This window comes from Peromyscus maniculatus, chromosome 3, assembly GCF_049852395.1.
Source record: "Peromyscus maniculatus bairdii isolate BWxNUB_F1_BW_parent chromosome 3, HU_Pman_BW_mat_3.1, whole genome shotgun sequence".
NCBI lineage: Eukaryota > Metazoa > Chordata > Mammalia > Rodentia > Cricetidae > Peromyscus > Peromyscus maniculatus.
Genome location: NC_134854.1, coordinates 144,085,759 through 144,105,080, shown reverse-complemented (window position 1 = coordinate 144,105,080; position 19,322 = coordinate 144,085,759). Strand labels below are relative to the sequence as shown.

Sequence of the window (19,322 nt, the reverse complement as noted above, 5' to 3'; positions counted from 1 at the left end):
AGGCATCCAGCATGAAGGAAGCATCCTAGTCAATACTAACTTGATTTTTCCATATCCTATGACCAAAGTGTGTCTTCAGCAGTAGGGTCTTACTAGCAATTTCTGGAGGGCAAAGAGAACAATGACAATAATTTGTATTGTTTTGGGTGTATTCTGGTTAGTTTTTGGTCAGCTTTATACAAAGTTGGGATTATCTGGGAACAGGGAACCTCGATTGGAAAAAAAATGCCTCCATCATATTGCCTGTAGGCATTTTTGTGTGACATTTTCTTGAATAGTGATTGATGTGGGAGGACCCAGCTCACTGGGGGATCCCACTCCTGGGCAAGCACTCTCCTGAACTGTATTTTTAAAAAATCAGGCTGAATGAGCCATGAGGAGCAAGCCAGTAAGCAAGATTCTTCCACGGCTTCTGCTTCAGTTCCTCCCTTGAGTTCCTGCTCTGACTTTCCTTCATGAAGGACTGTAAGCTGTGAATGAGACAAATTCTTTCCTTCCCAGGTTGCTTTTGGTCAAGATTTCCTTTCTTTATCACAACACAAAAACCACAGAGAGTCTCTGGAACACAACTGATCAACAACTTGAGGGGAAGGATCCCACACCTGGCATTGGGCTTTTTATTTGGCAATCTGGGAAGAGCATTATTCCTGTATGTGGTAACTTAAATTACAATTAAACTCTTTTATATACATAGATAGATTTATTTATAGATAGATAGATAGATAGATAGATAGATAGATAGATTGATAGATAGATAGATAGATAGATAGATAGATAGATAGATAGATAGATAGATTTATAGATAGATAGATAGATAGATAGATAGATAGATAGATAGATAGATAGATAGATAGATAGATAGATAATAGATGGGTGGATGGATGGATGGATGGATGGACAGATAGTTTATAAAATAATAGGTTTCCACATAGCTTTCTCAAACATCCTTAGTGTTACTTATCCCACCTCCCCCCCCACTCTGCCCCACTCTCCCATCCCTTCCCCACTTACACCTCCCTTCTCATTATTCCTATGTTCCCTTTCATATCACGACCTCAGTGTGAATGGAGCATCTCAGCTCACTATTTTGGTCCTCTCTCAGCCTTCTCCTGAAGAGAACTGGTACCCTACCTCGTCAGCATGCAACCTTTGGGGTCCATCCTGATGGAGATGGAGTACAGCAGCTCAGCAGCAGTTCTACAGGCTACTGGGCATGCTCCAATTCCTCGTACCTGGCCTTGATGCCCTGCCCACAGCTCAGGAGTGCAGAAAGACTTCTGTGAGTAACAAAGGCCATGAGTTAGAAGGCCTCTCTTCTCAAGGTAGACTTTACAACACCATGCCCGTCTGTGACTTTAGTCAGGTCATGTCCTGTCTCTGGGCCACGTATTCTGCTTTGTGAAGTGAAAAAGTGAACCAGGCAAGTGTCCTAAAATAAGGGTCCAAAAAACCTCCAGAATCTCAGGAACTGAACTAGTTGGGGCAGGGGAGAATCTCTCTAACTTCAGTCACCAGTAGAAAGAATTTAGAGGCAGAATAGCTCTCTCTATAGGGCACACACACAAAGCATTCACTGCTATGGGGTAACCTTCACTTCTTGTGTGTGTCAACTCAACTAGCAGTCACTGTGTTCTCACAAGGTGGCCTTCAACTGCCTGTTTTCAGATGACGGAACAGGTTAAGTGACTTATTCTGGGCCATACACCTAGTAAATGGCATAGGAAAGATGCGAACCCTTGTCGTCTGTACATGTACTAGTTACACTACTCTCATTTCATTTACCTATCTGCGTACTTATCTATCCATCCTCCCAACTGAGTTCCACTTAAGTTCATCTGGCAATGACTAAATGTAAAAGAAAGTTGATAACCACTAGCTTTTACTATTAAAAGTGGAGAAGTCCCTGGGGTGGGGTGCTGGGGCTGCTTCCCACTTCCTAGGTTGCCCTTAGGGTAGCTTCTGTGGGGGTAGAATAGAATCACAGGTGAGGAAGTGTAGGCAGCACTCAGAACAGGAGAGTATTTTAGAAGAACTTGTCAAACACGGCATCCCACAGATTCTGCGTGCAGACAGATACGACACGAGAAGCCCGGGCAGCTGGAATCGGGCTTCCTTCTCCCTCCCCTACTTCATACCTGTTTCCTCTCTGGAGGCAGCGCTAGAGAAGTGGTTTGATGAGACCTCAGAGGACTGAACTGGGCCCAGCAGAGAACAGAAATGGGAGGGCGATCCAGCTCAATGTGTACACACACACACACACACACACACACACACACACACACACACACACACACTACACTGTTTACATCTGCTTACCACTGAGGTTTATAACCAGGTGTAAGGTGAACTTCTGTTTGCCCTGAGAGGTGTAAGCAGTGTCTGATAACCCCAGAAATTGAGTGGTTGCCTGTACTGAGGCGGGTACACAAGAGGAGGAGGTTCCTTGGTATTCTGCGTGGCTGGATAATGTTGCTCCCAGGAGTCATAGATTTTTTTTCTTTGTTTTGGGATAACTCCCTTTGAGTTGTGAGCCTGAGTAGTTCCCAAAACCATACACTCTATTAGCATTGATTTTGATTACCAATTCTAACTTGAGCTAAGACCCTACTGCTGAAGCCCCTCCCCACTCTGGTTATAGGACACAAAATCAACCTGGGGCTTAGTCGGGGGTTCCCTCCATATTGCTAACATTCTTAGTGCAGGAAGGTACTAGACAGGCTTCTGGGGGAGGAAAACTCAACAGTCTTACCCAGCCATGGATCCAGCATTCTATAATACTGACCTGCCAGGCAAGAAATGCACACTGGTTCAATAGTGGCGTGGCTGTTTGAGGGGTAACCAACCACTTTCTGATTGGATTTAAGGCCCATTCCATGGAAGGGAGTACATGACTGACACTGTAACTTTGGCCAAAAGCCCATGGCCAGGGAGGGCATAGTCACTCGGCGGGGAGGACCTATTAGTGTTTTGCTAAATGGACACAGTGCTAAACTGCCTCCTAAATACTGGTGTTTACACCCAGTGTCTAGCACTGCTCTCGGCTTGGGACAGGGAAGCTCCTTTTAGCAATGGGTGGTGGGTAATGCAGAGACTCATACCTGGTCAAAGCGAGAAAAGGAAGAGGAGGAGGAAGAAGAGGAGGAGGGGAAGGGGAGAGGGAGGGGGAAATGGTTGAGTGCTCAGCCCCTCCAAGGCCTAGGGAACAGCTCAGAAAAGGGAGAAGAAAAAACTGTAAGAACCAGAGGCTAGGAAGACGTGCTCTGAAATACTGCCCGCCAGTTATGACAAGGTCATTGCACTCAAGAACACACAGCAGACGTGGGGACCTGCACGAGACTGGGCTCCTCCACATTTCACTCTGGTTGGGGGCGAAGCCCATGAGCCCCACCCTTTCCTGTGGAGTTATTGGCTGGGTATGGATTCCTTAGGTAGTGTGGCCACTGGTAAAGTTGCCCGTGCTCCAGCCCCTTACCTAAACTGCCGGGGATGTCTTTCTGTATGCTGTGAATATGTTGCTCTGATTGATTGATAAATAAAGTGCTGATTGGCCAGTAGCCAGGCAGGAAGTACAGGCGGGACAATGAAGAGAGAATTCTGGGAACAGGAAGGCTGAGTGAGGAGTCGCCAGCCAGACACAGAGGAAGCAAGATGTGAAGGCAGAACTGGGAAAAGGTACCAAGCCACGTGGCTAAACATAAGAATTATGGGTTAGTTTAAATGTAAGAGCTAGTCAGTGGTAGGCCTGAGCTAATGGCCAAGTAGTTTAGATAATATAAGCCTCTGTGTGTTTACTTGGGTCTGAGCAGCTGCAGGGTCTGTGAGGCTGAGCAGGACTGGAAAAAGCTTCAGCTACACCAGACTCATATAAACAACCCTAATGAAACTCAGCCAGTAAAATAAGACATGAAAATAGGAATGGAACTAGTTGGGAAGAGGGAGGGGTTTGGGGTGAGAGGAAGGCAGATAAGAAAGGGTAACAGGAGTGGTTAATCACAATACATTGTATATATGAAATTGTCAAACATGAAGAAGCAGAATCTTGTGCTTTCTCCTCCTGGGTTCTGTCTCCCCACTGAGGAACTCCTTAGGCCAAGATTCCAGCACACATAGCTGTGGAGTCAGAGGTCAGGTCTGAGGATTAACTTGGGTTCTCTGTCTAGCCTGTGGTTCCAGCTAGGCGCTTCCCCAAGCATATTCAACGACACTCCGCAGATCCAGTGCCACTTCCCTTCCAAGCTCAGCATTAGGGAGGGTGGCAAAATCTTCCTATGCCATCCTCAGCATGGCGTGCTGAGTTTCCCCTGTGTCCTTCTCGGAGGTTTCCAGCCTTCTGCAAAGTCAATGCAGGCTGCCTGCCTGGACAGAAGGCAGGGGTACAGTGTGTGATTGATGCTCCTACCCTTAGGTGGTCTGAAGGTTCTGTTTGGATCCGGGTGCGCATCCCAAACCGCTTGTTTGCCATGTTCCTGTTCGTGTAGAGCAGACACAGATAGGAGCCGAGGGGATCCCGACAAATTTCCAGATGTGTTCAGAGGCTGGGATGGGTGAACCCAGGTTCTGCAACCACAGGGCAGCCTGCCTTCCTTTCCACCACAGTACATCTTCCTATGCCTGAAAAGCTAAGCCCACTGCACATCTGTTTTATGCTCCCAGAAACCCTGTGACACCCACTGTCCAGGTCAGGACCCTGAGGAAAGTTACTTCGCTGGGAAGGCAGAGAGTGAGAATTCCAATCCATCTGCTTTTCACAGAACCCGGTTCGTTTTCCATGATTCTATTCTACCCCTGCCCCACCACCACCGAGAAAAACAAAACCAGGAAATGACAACTTGCATGGAAGGTGTTTTACTTGATCCAGAGAGCCTGGTTACTTCAAAATGGACCAGAACCAGGCAAGCCTGCATTGACAGGTCAGTTAGGCAATTAGGGATGAGCAGGGCTTCTCAGTGAGGAGCACTGATACAGTATAGCATAGAGAGTCCCTCCATGGCCCACGTGGGGAAATTCATCCTCCAACTGGCACTGGCTGCATGAGAAACCTCACTCCCTGGGCTGTGCTGGAGAGAAGGCCCCAGGGAAAGGAGGGCAGAGCAAGATTTCTGGCTATGCTAATTCTCTAGCTTCAGGTGAGCCACTATTGCCCTCTACCTCTGTTCCCTTTTCTGTAAAATGGGCTTGATGACAATATTCCATGGACTTTTGGTGAAAAACAAAAGAGCTCTGTACCTGGGAAAGCACTCTGCATCAGGACAGCATCACCCTCTAGGCAGTGAAACTGCTCTCCACCTGGTACACACTCCATGAGATGTTCTTCCACGTGCTTCACACTCATGGCATTGCTGATTGCACACACGATTTTAGAGGGATTGCCAACCTCCCCTAGGATTCTGTGTAGATTCCCATTGCTATGATACATACCAGAGGTAATCAGGTCGCAGAAGAGAAGTTGTGCATTAGGACCTCCTACCTCAGCCTCCTGAATGATGGAATGACAAGTGTGAGCTACACTCTTACTCTATCATCTGTCAGATGCAGAAGTTCCTATTCATGATTGCCTCTGCTGTCTCTGGCCCTGCCTGCCACATCATGGGAGGAATACACGCTCAAAAAAAAAAAAAAAAAAAAAAAAAAAAAAAAAAAAAAAAAAAGCTATGCACCAGTATGAGAGAGAGGAAGAGGCAAGGCTAGCATTCTAGTATCTCTTTCATAGGCAAGCCCCCAGCCACCTAACTTCCTTCCCCATGTCCCACTTCTAGAAGATTTCACTGCTACTGGTGCTGGGGACCAAGCTTTGAACAACACGGGGTGGAACAAACATGCCGACTGGAACCAATGGCCTTGTTCTTGTATGCAGTGAAGCAAACGCCCACAAAAGCAGAACTAGACACTCCCAGCAAAGGCTGCCTGTTTTATTTCCCCAAAGCTGATAGTCTCATTTATTTCAATTCAGCCACCAGAATCCATAGGAGGTTGTGTGGTCCAGAAGATCTGGCTGTGTTTCAGGAGGAGAGGGATTAGCTGATGTTTTCCCAGAGGCAGGAGACTAGAAGAAATGACCCCTGATCACCCATTCTAGCTGTCTGGAATCCATCAAATCTGAGCTGGAGCAGATACTGCCACTGTTCCCTCCACAGCTCCACCTTTTCGCCTACAGCTGAACAGATCCAGGTGAGAACCCCAGGGCCTTCCATGCTGCAGGGAGAGAATTTATCTTTAGATGTGTCCTGTGGGTGTGCTGGCCACGGGGATGGGAAGTACTCAGGTAGGACTCTGAACCAGAATGACCAAGGAGCATGCATGTGGTCTTTGGGCATCTACGTCGTTACCAGTATCCCTGTTGCACTACCAAATTACTGCAGAATTATTACTTTGAATATGCAAACTTGTTACTTTTCAGGTTGTTTGGATGACGTGCCCTGGCAAAAGCAACTTAAGAAGGGCTGACTTTGGCTCTGTTCAAGGGTGTGGTTCATTATAGCAGGGAAGTCATGATGGCAGATCCTTGAGGCCGCTGGGCTAGGGTCCACATTCAGGAAGCAGAAAGTGATGAATGGCAGCTCTTGGTTTGCTTTTATTCCTTTTATTCAGTCCAGGAAGGACCCCAGTCTGTGCAGTGGTGTTACTCACATGCATGACTGGTCTTTCCACCTTAACCAACCTAACTGAGATAGTCCCCCCAAGGCAACATCTGAAGCAGCTTCTTGTCAGACACACATGCATGTCTCTTAGCTGAGTCTAGATCCAATCAAGTTGGCAAATAACAAATAACCGTTGCAGCATGTATATATCCCCGCTAAGAGGAAGCCTAGAAATGACCTGTTCTACCGTCTCAATCTTTCTATTAATTCTTTTAGAATCTCATTCAATCTGCTTGTATTATACTCACCCCTACCTCAACTCCTCCCAGTCCACTCTGCTCCCCTACCCATCCAACAGATGTCAACAGCAGCAAGAACAGAGACTCAGCTTCATGCTGTCACTCACAGCAGCCAGAGGAGGTCATTAGTTGTCTTAGGGAACTCAACTTAGATAAACTGATCCTTGGCTTAGGTGCAGAAAAGAATTTCAGAACAAACCAGTGTGAAGCAGAGTTAGAGTTTATTGAAAAGAACAAGATGCTTGGAGAAAGAATAAATCACACCTGAGAGCATGGGTGTGGCGAGAGCATGCATGTGATGCGAGCTTGGGTGTGGACTTCTTAAGGGACAGCTGCAGTTTACTAAAAGACATTTTTACCCTAGATGCTAAGCGCAATGGTTAAGAGAAAGAGACATCCAGGGAAAGAATAAGATATATTCAAGTGTGAGCATGGGTTTTATTATTACTATTATTATTATTATTATTATTATTATTATTATTATTATTATTATCTTTTGAGACAGTTTTTCTTTGTGTAACTCTATAGACCAGGATGGCCTCGAACTCACAGAGATCCTCCTGCCTCTGCCTCCTGAGTGCTGAGATTAAAGGTGTGTGCCACCACTGCCCAGGGGACATAGGCTTTTAAAGGGAAGTAATAGTTAAGTGTCTTAAAATTAAACATATATACCATGTTGGTAGCTCTCAAGCTACACTTGAAAGGGCTACTCTTTTTGAGAAGTGAAATTATAGGGTGGCTCCAGAAGTATCTTAGATGGGGTTATAATCTAAGGGTGAGCCAGGAGTCACTAGGGTTGCACAAGGGAACTAGAAGTTACCCTTTAACTATAAAGGGGAATTCTGACAAGATGGCTACACATTTTCAGATTTTTATCTGGAAAGAGAGAGGTACCATTATGAAATGTTGTTCATTGTATTGGAACTCTTGATTCTCAGTTGATAAAAGGCTTCAACACGGTTCCTGGGTGAGGGGCTCCTTTCACTGCTTATGTCCCCATAATGTTCCATCTTCCTATTCTGCTCCATGGTTACTAAGCTGAAATGCATAGAGTGGAACTCCCTAAGACTGAGCACAGTGGTATCTCACTGAGCACTGGTGGGCTGTGGGCTGATCACTTGAGGCTCATACAGGCTGGAGGAGACGGTGCAGTGATCAGCCCTCTGCAGGAAAAATAAATCAGCTTTCCAGTAGTCATCATCCCACCGAAGCTCAAATCCAAGCCAACCCCCAAGAGACTTTTCTACCTGCTAGAACAACAGCCAGTACTCTGAAGGAGAAAACAATAAAATGTGGGCTTAGCAAAATCACAATCAAAATGTAAAAAATTACTACATATGCACAGAGACAGGAAAAGAAAAACCCAAAATACAAGAAAACAAGCACATCCAACCAAGAAAGAAATTGGAAGGACAGTTTTTTAAAAAAGAAATAGATGGAATTTATACAGTTGAGTCTTCAAACTGTAACATAGAAAATTAAAAAACTAAAAAAATGACACCAGAGACTCAATGACCTATAGAGGAACATTAGCCAATTTAGACAGTTTATGTTTGATCTCACTGATGCTGAAAACCTCTGCAATATATATCTACTGGGAATCCCATCTAGTACAAATTTCATTTCAGATATTACATTCCAAGAGGTGAAAACTGCTTAGAAATTCCATTTAGTTTTTTAATCACATTTCTTGCCTCGTTGTGTTCATATATATCTTTAAATCCTTAAACATATTTAGAACAGCTGTTTCAAAACTGTGCCTGTGAATTCCACTTCCCTGTCATTCGAATTGTTTCTATTTTTCTCCATCTTTTGAGTCATAATGGAGATAAGAATGGTCATCAGAAATTGCAAGCCAAGGACCCTGGCACCGTATTTGTAAGCACTGAAAGAAAATAAAAGTCAACCTAGGACAAAGGAACTCCAGCAAGAAGAAATACCAGAGGTCTCTGCACTGCTGCCGAGAAAAAAAGCAGCCACTGTGAAAAGATCATCAGGAAGTTTCTTCCTAAGCTAAATGTGTATTTCAAACAATCAAGGGATTTCAATTCTAGATTTTTACTTTTGACAAAACATTCAAAACCTGTGTCCACCTGTATAGCAGCCGATTCTATACCATCAAGGCAAACATCTGTGGGTATCGGTGCTCCTGATACTACCCAGCCCTTTTCCCTTTGCAGTGTGATCAACAAACTTATCTTTTTTTTCTTTTTTTTCACTTATAAACTGTATGGCCGTGGAAGGCTTCTTGCTAACTGTTCTTTTATCTTAAATTAACCCATTTCTATAAATCTATACCTTGCCACGTGGCTGGTGGCTTACCGGCGTCTTTACATGCTGCTTCTCCTGGCGGAGGCTGCAATGTCTCTCCCCTTCTTCCTGTTTCCCCAATTCTCCTCTCTCCTTGTCCCGCCTATACTTCCTGCCTGGTCACTGGCCATCAGTGTTTTATTTATATAGAGTGATATCCACAGCACTTCCCCTTTTCTTCTTTTTCTAAAAAGGAAGGTTTTAATTTTAACATAGTAAAATTACATATAACAAAACAATTATCGAGCAAGAATCACAGTTACAATATTAAAGAAGATGTCCTATCTATCTTATATTTGTGAGTTTAAGGTTTTATATCTAACTTATCTTTTATCATAACTGAGGAAATTACAACTATCTAGTTTTCAACCACATCAAAGACCTGAGAAGGAACATAATGGTACCTAAGAAATGGTAGATGGATGCAAGCAACTTTCGGGAATCTTGCAAGAGTAGACCAAGACAGCTGGCAGCCTGGACTGTCACCTGATGTTTAATGTTTTACATTGGTATAGATTTTAGTTTATGTTTAAAATGTTTTACATTGGTATAAATTTTAGTTTATTGATACAAACTTGAAGTTAATTTTGTTATACTGTATATATATATATATATATATATATATATATATATATATATATATTTCTATTCTTGTTTGAGGTATTATGTTTAACTCACTTAAAATTGTAATGGATAATTAAAAATAGATTAATAATTAGTCATCTATGACAATCATATTTGTAGCCATGTTAGATAAGTCTTCTAGGTATACATAGATATATTTCAGATAGATAGGTAATCTTCAAACACTTCATAGACCTAGAGAATATGGCATTTAAATAACTTAGAATTCTGTTGACATGAGACATAATTGCTCCTGGCTGCACCAATTGATCCCGAGAGAATGTTGGGCTTCTAAGACATTTCCATTTGGAAGTTTGTCTTTTTGGCACAAAATGACCTACTGGGCAAAGAACTGACCTTGCCTTGATAGCTGACAGTACAAATGCAATGCTGTCCTTTCTGGACAAGTGGGACACAAGGAAAGCGACCACTGTACTCTGCCAAGACAGGGTAAGATGGTCTCTCAGAATTCCTGCTTCTAAAAATGGTCTGTCAGATACTCTAGGCCTGTAGCCAATTTGAATACACAAACTTTTCTTTCTTAAAACAAAAGTGCCAAAAAACCAAAATGTCCATCAACAGCATCAGCAGGTAGACAGGAGAAAGGATTGTGCTATATCTGCTGTTGATACCACCCTGAAATAAAAAATAAGTTAATGATACTTCTAACAGAATGGATGGACCTCAAACACATCAGACACAAGCAAGTATACACAATGTGATTTCTTTAATGTTAAATCCCACAACAGGCAAAGCTAATGTGTATTTAGAGGAAGCAGATGAATGCTTAGCTGGACCACGGGACAAGAAGTTGAACAGAGTGGAGGGGTGCTTATTACATATAGCAGTTTTGTTTGTGGTGATGAATGATTGGGTGTATACTGTTGAAATCCATTGAACTGTGTAGTCAGAATGAGTACAGATTGTTGCATATGAATTATGACTCCAAGTGCCCCGAGACCTCGTTTCTAGAGATATTCGGCACTAGCAGCCTTCCTGCCTTAATTTTCCTCCTGGCTGACCTAATATGATGCTGCATTCAGCGGGTGTTTTATATGCAAAGACTGTAGAACTGAACAGATCATCCCATGTTGATTGACGTCTCCAAGCTTCCAGGAAAACCCTTCCCCCCAACTCAAATGTTAATTCTTCCCAGAAGCCTTCCCAGATCCCCAAATTGGTGTCTCTGACAACACTGGCCACAACTCTTTCTTACTACCACATTTCAAAATTAATTATTACCTCTTTTGTCCACTGCTCATTAGCTACAAGAAATCCATTCTGGTCGTTATCATTATACCATCTCCTAGTCCAGCATTTACTAATTGCATGCACTTCCTGGGTGTCTAACAGAATGGTTGCTTTAGAAGGTTCTAGACGCAGTAGCCTCAGAGGCCCTGCTCTATTTAGCTTCTGTTCTGGCACAAAAGAGCCATGAGATGTCATTTCCAGAGAAAATCCCTCCTGAGAATCCCTTCCTGCCTTAATTTACCCCTGGCAGAACTAAGCAATGGACAAAGGTTTTCTAGAGTCTCTTAACTATTCATGAATCTCTGTTCCAGGGCACCCCTAAGAGCAAATTGTTAAGCATCAAAGAGGCAGGTGTGTCCCCTCCTCAGAAGGTCTTAAAAATGGTCCCCAGCCTCTGAGATGGCTAGATAGGAAAAAGAGATTGTGACCTTTTAGAGCCGAAGCCTACAAGTCTCTCTTCCTCTGTACCCGCCTCCCTTTATTCTTCCTTTCTCTAGCGGTTTCCTTTTTGTCTTTTTCTTAGTCCCATCGCACTTTCCCAGAGCTGCTGCTTGGGTTAGCTCTTCCTTCCTTGCCAGTAGGACTGATCTCCATCCTGGGTTCTCTTGGAGTATCCTGCACGGCCCAGCCTCTTCCTCGCTGATCCCCCTCGCTGTTCCTCCTTTCCTCCCCACCCTACGGAAAGCAGAGTTCCTCACGAAGCCCAGAGGTGGGAGGTGGGTCCTGGCGCCGGGTCCGCCCCTCAGTGCGTGTGCGAATGCTTGTGTGGCGGTGACGCGCAGGCGGCGGCGGGAAGGGGAGGGAGAGAGAGAGAGAGAAGAGAGAGAGAGAGAGAGAAGGAGGCCGCCGACCGCCGGGGCTGCTGGGCTCCTGCGCGCTCACGCTCCCCGCCGCCAGCCGAGGCGCAGGCAGGGCGCAGGCGGCGGCGGGCGGCATGGAGAGCCTGCTGGAGAATCCGGTGCGCGCCGTGCTCTACCTCAAGGAGCTCACGGCCATCGTACAGAACCAGCAAAGCCTCATCCACACCCAGCGCCAGCGCATCGATGAGCTGGAGCGGCGTCTAGACGAGCTGAGCGCGGAGAACCGCAGCCTGTGGGAACACCAGCAGTTTCTGCAAGCCCAGCCGCCGCCGGGGCTCGTCCCTCCGCCGTCCGCCCCACTGCCTGCTCCTACAACCACCGCTCCGGCCGCCACTGCGGCCCAGGAGCCTCTCCAGGACCACGGACAGCTCACACCCGCCACGCCGGAGCCGCCGCTTCAGCACCACGGACAGCTCCTGGCGCAGCCCCAGCCGGGCCCCAGCAGCAGGGCTCAGGCTCCCCAGTCGCCCCACCAGCACCCGGTGGCACCAGGGGCCATAGGCGACAAGGAGAAGGAGCGTCCCCCGAGTTGTTGCGCTGCCGCCGGAGCCCTGCTTCAGCACACATCCCCCGCAGCCCTCGGCAAGGGCGTCCTGAGCAGGAGACCCGAGTAAGTGGGGAAGAGGAGGTGGGAGAAGCAAGTGGGTGTGAGGAGATAGGGGAAATCAGCATGTAAAAGTGAAGGACTGGGGTAATGTGAAGTAAAGCAGGTGAAGATGCCTTGGGTAGAAATCAGTCTAAGAGATCCCTGCAAAGAAGGGCTTGATATGCGCGTTTGAGGTTTTGTGGTGGGTGGTTGGAGCAGAAGGAAGTATCCAGACCATCTTTGGGGCAAAGAATGAGAGACAGGGGTTTAAACTGGTTGGGGATATCGGCAACTTCCAGGAATTAAAGGAGATGAAATTGAGAGGAAGTTGGGGGTGAAAATTAAGCCAAGGCAGAAGACCATTGAAGGATTTAAGCTAGGAAAAAATGAGGAAGGGAGTTTGCATAGTACAACTGTTTAAATAAAGAGTGAGATGTCAAGAAGACAGGCTTGATCAGGAGGTTTGTTTAGAGCTTTAAAGGGGCTGGGGTCCAGCAACGAGGATTGGAGCAGGGAGGATAAAGCTGAAGGACAGGAGGGAGCAGGCAGGGGAGCTGGATACAAGAAGATGAAGGGTGGGAGACAGCGCTGCCCAGGGGAAGGAGGTGGCTCTTTATCTGATGCAGTGGGAGTCAAAGCCAGGAGTGGCTCGCTTGGGGAAGCTTTCTCCCTTCTGACCCAAGTGAGCATCTTCATCTCTAGTCCCTGCAGTGCCCAAGGGGGACACAGAAGCAGCCTTCCAAACGTGTGGGGGCCCCTGTTACAGCTTGAGGACTCACCTGGCTGGAGCTCGCCTCTGGCTCAGGAGCATGTCTGGGTGGTTGGGGACAATAAGAACGGAGACAGCTGGGAAGCAGTTCCTTGAATGCAATGCCTCTGTAAATTGCTGTTGTGGTTACTTATGGCAAGCTCCTATTTCCCTTCGGTTATTTGGAAACATCATCTTGGATTCCAGGAGAAAGGTTCATTGTCCCCAGGCAGTCTAGGGCCCCGAGATTTTTCTTCACTCAGGAGGTCCATGGAATAAGAATGTAGGAGGAAGAGATGAAGGGGGCTGAATGTTTTCTCCTCTGTATTGGGAAAGCTTGACAATCCTGTCAGTATTACTTCTCTGCTTAGACAGGGGAGGGAAGAACATCCCTGTGGCAATTAGTACCTGGTCAACAAGGGCCTGATGATGTGATGCTGAAGGAGAGGGAGGGGCAAAGTGAGGAGAGCCGAGCACCTCATCTCGACTCATCTCACATGAGCTTTATGTCTGGAAGACACTTGTGAAGATTGGATGCATTCATTCCTTAAAAGCTCACCTCTTCTCTGCCCTCTACCCCACTGTCCTTTCCCATCTCTGTGGAGTTGAGAAGGTGGATCAGGCATGCATGATCACAGGGTAGGCTTGACCAGAAGCACAGGACCCCAGGGGTGGAGATCTGGAATGACCAGGCTTGATAGACCTGAAGCATCTGACTCAGACCCTAAGAAAATCCTCTGTGGCCTATTTGTCTTTCAGTTTTATGGCTGCCTTTCTTTTCTGGCATGAAAAGCAGGAAGGTAGTTTTTCCTCAACACCCACATCTCAGCTAAGGACAGCATTCTTCCAAGATACTCTATGTCCTTTTCCCCCAACATGGAGAACAATTCCACCCCCACTTCCTTGGGGGAAGCCATAGCAGCCTGACATTTAGGAGTCTTCACCTGAATCCTCTCCTCATGACATCAGGTGGCTCCCTTCTTTCCCACTACATCTTCACTTTCTTTACATCTTGTTGGGAAGCTGTGATGAAGAAGGGTTGGTGACATATCTTGTTCTTGGATAAAAATTTCTCTGTAGGCCTCAAGGGGTCCTAGAGAGTCCATACCTTCTATACAGATGCTTCTGCTAGGAATCCAGAGATTAAGGGATCACCTGGATCCCTCTCCAGCCTCACATGTCAATATCATGTGACGTCCTTGTCTCTCCATCTTCCCTGCCCTGCTTCTGCTTCCTATGGAGCAAAAATAAGAACCAACCAGTAGAAGCTGCTAGGAACTTTAACCTGGAAAGTTGTGCCAGGCACTGAGGGGTTCATCACACCATTAGCTTCTACTTCCTCCAACGTCTCTAGTCTTTCCCCTCTTCTTCCCAGTCCTGGATACCCAGAAACTTCCAGAGTGAGAACATACTTACCTCATTTTCTTCCCTTCTCTGTGAAATAACTCACACCTCAGATGGCTGGAGGCCCCTGGAATACCATTTCTTTTCCCATGTTTTTGCCTGACTTCAACCGCCATTTCCCCATAGAATTCAGGAATGAATCACTGTTGCTCATTGCGTGTCCAGCCCACTCTACCCTCTGCCGGTGGCCCCATTCTGGATGCTTATCTTCTGTGCATCCTGTAATCCACAGGGGAGGGCTAGATGGAGCCATCAGGCAGAGAGAGAGAGAGAGAGAGAGAGAGAGAGAGAGAGAGAGAGAGAGAGAGAGAGAGAGAGAGAGAGAGAGAGACTGTGAAAGGTGAGGGAAAGGGAGAGACTAGAATCAGCAGTTGTGTTCTGGACCCTACCTGGTCCCCCCCCCCCATGCTTCTGCTAAGTCAATTCTCTACCACACAGAGGAGGAAGGGATGGAAGAGAGGGCTTCACATCATAATTTTGCTGCAAAGCTTTGCTTACTCCTCTCTGTCCTCATTACAGAAGAAGACTGTGGCTCTAGGTAGGTAGCTACAGATGGGCACAAGGTCCAAAGGGCCAGGCATTGTTAGATACGACCTACAACAGGCACATACTCTGTTCTCTCCTCAACTCCTCTTCTTGCCCAACCCTGGGAGAATCAGGAGCTCAGGGCCTAGGACATGATGGATCATTTAGTGGCCATCTGACGGGGGGATGAGTGTGCAGCCCGGCCTCTGTCCCTCCTTCAGCTGGGGGACACACAAAGGGGTTGGCCTTGGGATCCAGGCTAAGAAGGCAGCAGTGTGGGGGCGGTGAGTACAGCCATGTTACAGAAGCCCTAGGGGTTAGCATCCTTTCTCTGCCAGCCTCCCGCTCCTGCTAAGCACGAGCCCCTGCCGCTTATGCTGCTTAATGAAAGCAGCAAACATAGCGTCTTCCTCTTTGTTTTTTCAATCAGGGCTCACAGCAGCTACAGAATTATTATCTTTTTCCCAGGGCTTAGCCTGGCCTGGAAAAGACCCCCTGCATGAAAGCACGTGACCCTGTGCTGCCTTGTGGCCACAGCTTGTGTTACAGCACACTTGCCCACCTACCCAGTCACCTGTTTAGTTGGGACTCCCCTTGCCTCCGTCTCCAGCCCCAGAGCCAGGTGATTACTGACTTCAAGGTAAGATTGGGGCATCGTGTGTTTCAAATTCAGCTTTGACTCCAAGCTCCCGACTCAGGGTAAAAGTCTTCAGCTTTAGTGTTTACTGGAGCTTTGTCCCTCCCTCCCTGGACCTTCCTGGAGCACACTTTCCCTCCTTCATTACTCTCCTCCTTTTCTCTTCTCTTGAATGCTCATCTCTCTCTCTCCTCTCTTCCTCCCTCCTTCTCTCTCTCTCTCTCTCTCTCTCTCTCTCTCTCTCTCTCTCTCCCTCTCCCTCTCCCTCTCCCTCTCCCTCTCCCTCTCCCTCTCCCTCTCCCTCTCCCTCTCCCTCTCCCTCTCCCTCTTTTTTCCTCTGTTCCCCATTTCTTCTCCCAATGGAGATTGAACCCATGGCTTTGTACGTGCTAAGCGCATGTTCTGGCATTGAGTTCCACCCACTAGCACTACATGAGACAAGTCTTGAGTTATCTCTAGAACTCCTTAGATTCGTGCTGGCTGGGGTCTGGGGATGGCGAGATGATTTATGCATATGCCTTTCAGCCGGAGTGGTCTAGGATGCTAACCAAAGCTGAGATCTCTACTGTTGAGTGAGGGTGGTCTGCCTGAAGGTGGCAGGATCTGGCTGGCTCACCCTGGAAGCTAGCCAATGTGAAGGTCTACCAGTGAGTTAAATGTATCAGATGTTCAGTCTGCTGAAAAGCCTCAATTCTGCGCCGTGGAAGGACAGGAAGGAAGGAAGTGGTCCTTACGTGACATATAACGAGACACATCTAGAAACATTTAAGCAGGTGTGAGCGTGCTGCAGCTGCCTAGAGCCACCCTCTCTCGAACATTATAGAGAAAAGAAATGGGCATACAGAGATTCGGAACCAGACCTAAGAGTTTCTTGGCTAAAGGTGAGAATTTGTGTCAGGAAACAGTAAGAGCCAAAGATAGCCAGCAAGGAACTCGTCTGGCAGATTCAGTCCCGGGAGCCATCTGTGTCCCGTGCAGACATCATTCCTTCCACTGACAGAACGTCCCTGCCGGAGCCATGCAGGTGGGCATGGACAGTCTCAGCGTGTCTTGAGCCTAGAATGCCTGTCTGCCCAAACTCACTCGTCTGTCTGTCCACAAACCAGCTGGAAAGTGAGGTCAGAGGAAGGCTCATTAGCAGAGGGAGTGAATCCTTTTGTTCATTCCTGGAAGCTGGCACACAGCAGATCTTTATAAAGATTTGCTGGTCAGACCTTTGCAAAGGCCCAAACTGATCCTCTTTCTGCCCTTTAATCTAGGGAGGAAATAAAACAAAAACCAAAAACAAACAAAAAAAAACATAGTTTTAGAGACTCAAGCCATTCCTTAGCCTCTGGGGACGCCTCCCACCCCCATGTCCTCTGCATCACATCTCCATCTCCTCACTCCCAGCCCTTCCCATACCACACAGGCAACATCACAGGGCCCCACAGAGGCATCCTGGCACAGGTTCCTCTTGGCCCCAACCCAGGCAAGAAGCACAGCAGTTGGTAATGCTCATTCAGCAAGTATCTGTGCCACCCGAGTCCCAAAGGTCACTTCCTGGGAAGGAGAGGGAAACAGACTGGGTTAGGCCTGGGGAGGAGGGGCGGTAAGGGGCTGTGGTATGAAAAAGAAGAGTAAGCAAGGACCCATGGCTGGGCCAAGGTCTAAATGGAGACCCAATTCTTGAACTTAACGCCCATGTAGAGATTTTTACACTAACTTCCTTTATTGGGAAGCCACAACACTTTTTTCCCACAGCAGTCCAGACAAACTCCATGGTCCAGGACACAGAATGGCATCAGCAGCATAAGAGGTCCTGGGGACACTCTGGCAGGTTCTCAACCAGGAGAATTCTGGCATACTTCCAAGCTCAGGACACTGCAGTAACTTTCTGCCTCACTCTGGAAAAGCACCAAGTACAGGTCCCTACAGAAGCTGCAGAGAATTTCTCATTTCCATGCAGGAGGGGGACGGTTGACTTCATTTCAGGTTCTGCGGGCCTTCAAAGAAAGAAAAAGGAGTGAAGTGAGGGGACGAGCTGGGGTTCTCAGCCAGAAAGAGCTCTGGGAAACCACCGGAGCACAGCACATTTAAGGTTTAAGTGTCTGAGAACCTGGGATCTCAGAGGCACACCCAGGCAGGAGACCTGTCTTAGCGTTGACCAGCCGACTCGCCTTAGCCCTGTTGTCAGCCTGGCTTTACACAGAGAAAAGGGAAGTGCTTTAAGGAGTTGCTGTGATGTTTAAGAACTGTGTGCTATCACTTATTTGACTCTATGCTGGGCTCTTATTAAGCACGTAACAATGATATCTCAACATATAAAGAAACCAAGAGCAAGGAAAGCTAAGTGGATCACCTGCTCTCAGATAGCAGCAGACTAAAATGCACTCAGGTTCCTCCTGGTCTGTTAGGTCACCTTTGGACATGTGTCCCTTGCTCTTTCATTCCTCTACCACCAGACAACATGCATCCAAACTATTCCAGAGCTGTGGCTTGTAGGCTTGACCTTGTCAAGCAGCCAGCCAGGACAAAGCCACCGTGGCCTGTGATCTCGATGAGATGTGACAATTTCACAGCTGGAAAATGCATCTCCGACTGCAAGCCTCTCCTGCAGCACTTTCGGGTCATTCGCCCTTCTCTTAAGGATATCAAAGACATGTGAGTTATCACCGTGCCCTCCGGTGAGAAGAAGGAACTCTGTGACATTGTTCCTAAAGTGGGAAGCCACTGTGTCCTCCAGGAAAAGGCACAGTGACCTGCCAGGGACAACAGTGGCCGGTGAGGAGGGCAGAGTACAACCCTGAGAAATGACTTCCCTGTTCATAAAAAGGAGGCTGGGTGAGCCCCTTCTGCAGACTGCTCCTACTGGGGATAGAGGGAGGATCTTCACTGTGCAGCACCTGCAGGCGTGGAGAAAATGCAGGGAAAGACCAAAAGGAAAAGAGGCTCATATGACTCTAAATGATTTGGGGGGGGGGACCCTACTATCTCTGGTCAGACCCAAAGGATACGCGTCTTCTTTCAGATATATTTCTTAAATGCGACACTTTTGGGGGAAAAAAGGAAACACATGAAAAGAAAGAGAGTTTCTCAGATTCTCACAGGTGCTTGTGGCCACCGTTGGCAAAGACATGTACAGTGTGTGTGTGTGCATGTATATGCATGTGCCCGTGTGTCGGGGTTCCGAGAACAGGGTGTTTTGCTGTTGTTCTTTGCTAGGACCAGGAGGGTTATGTAACTAAAGGCAATGCTGCGCTGAGTTGTGCCTGGCCTTCCCTGCAGCGGGCTGCTATGGACAGAGAGTGTGCAGCATCCTTCCCAAATCCCTTCCCAGAGGAGGTCCCGTGCTCTGTGCTGCCATCAGGTTATTCCATCTTGTCCGGAGCTGCAGGGACTAAAGGACTTCGTACATCCCTCTGGGAAATCAAGCAAATGTCAGCACTAGAAGGATGCTTTAAGGCCACCCAGTCAAGACTTCTCCTTCTGCAAATGAGAAAATGAAAGTCTAGGGGGGG

General features: G+C 47.1%; 1 protein-coding gene across 7 annotated transcripts in view; it reads left to right on the top strand.

Annotated features, from left to right (window-relative positions):
* The first annotated feature begins 11,852 nt into the window (after nucleotides 1–11,852).
* The window catches only part of Iqsec3 (IQ motif and Sec7 domain ArfGEF 3), a 93,822-nt gene continuing 86,352 nt past the window's right edge, over nucleotides 11,853–19,322 (top strand). For 3 of the 7 annotated variants that reach the window (XR_013050133.1, XR_013050132.1, XM_042274032.2), the window contains exon 1: nucleotides 11,853–12,532. Coding sequence is in view for 2 of the 7 variants with exons in the window: in XM_042274030.2 (XP_042129964.2) it covers nucleotides 11,997–12,532 (536 nt within the window). In the remaining 5 variants the exon portion in view is untranslated. The remainder of the gene's footprint in view (nucleotides 12,533–19,322) is intronic. The other 4 variants (XR_006070574.2, XM_042274030.2, XM_042274029.2 and 1 more) reach the window with 2 other exon arrangements.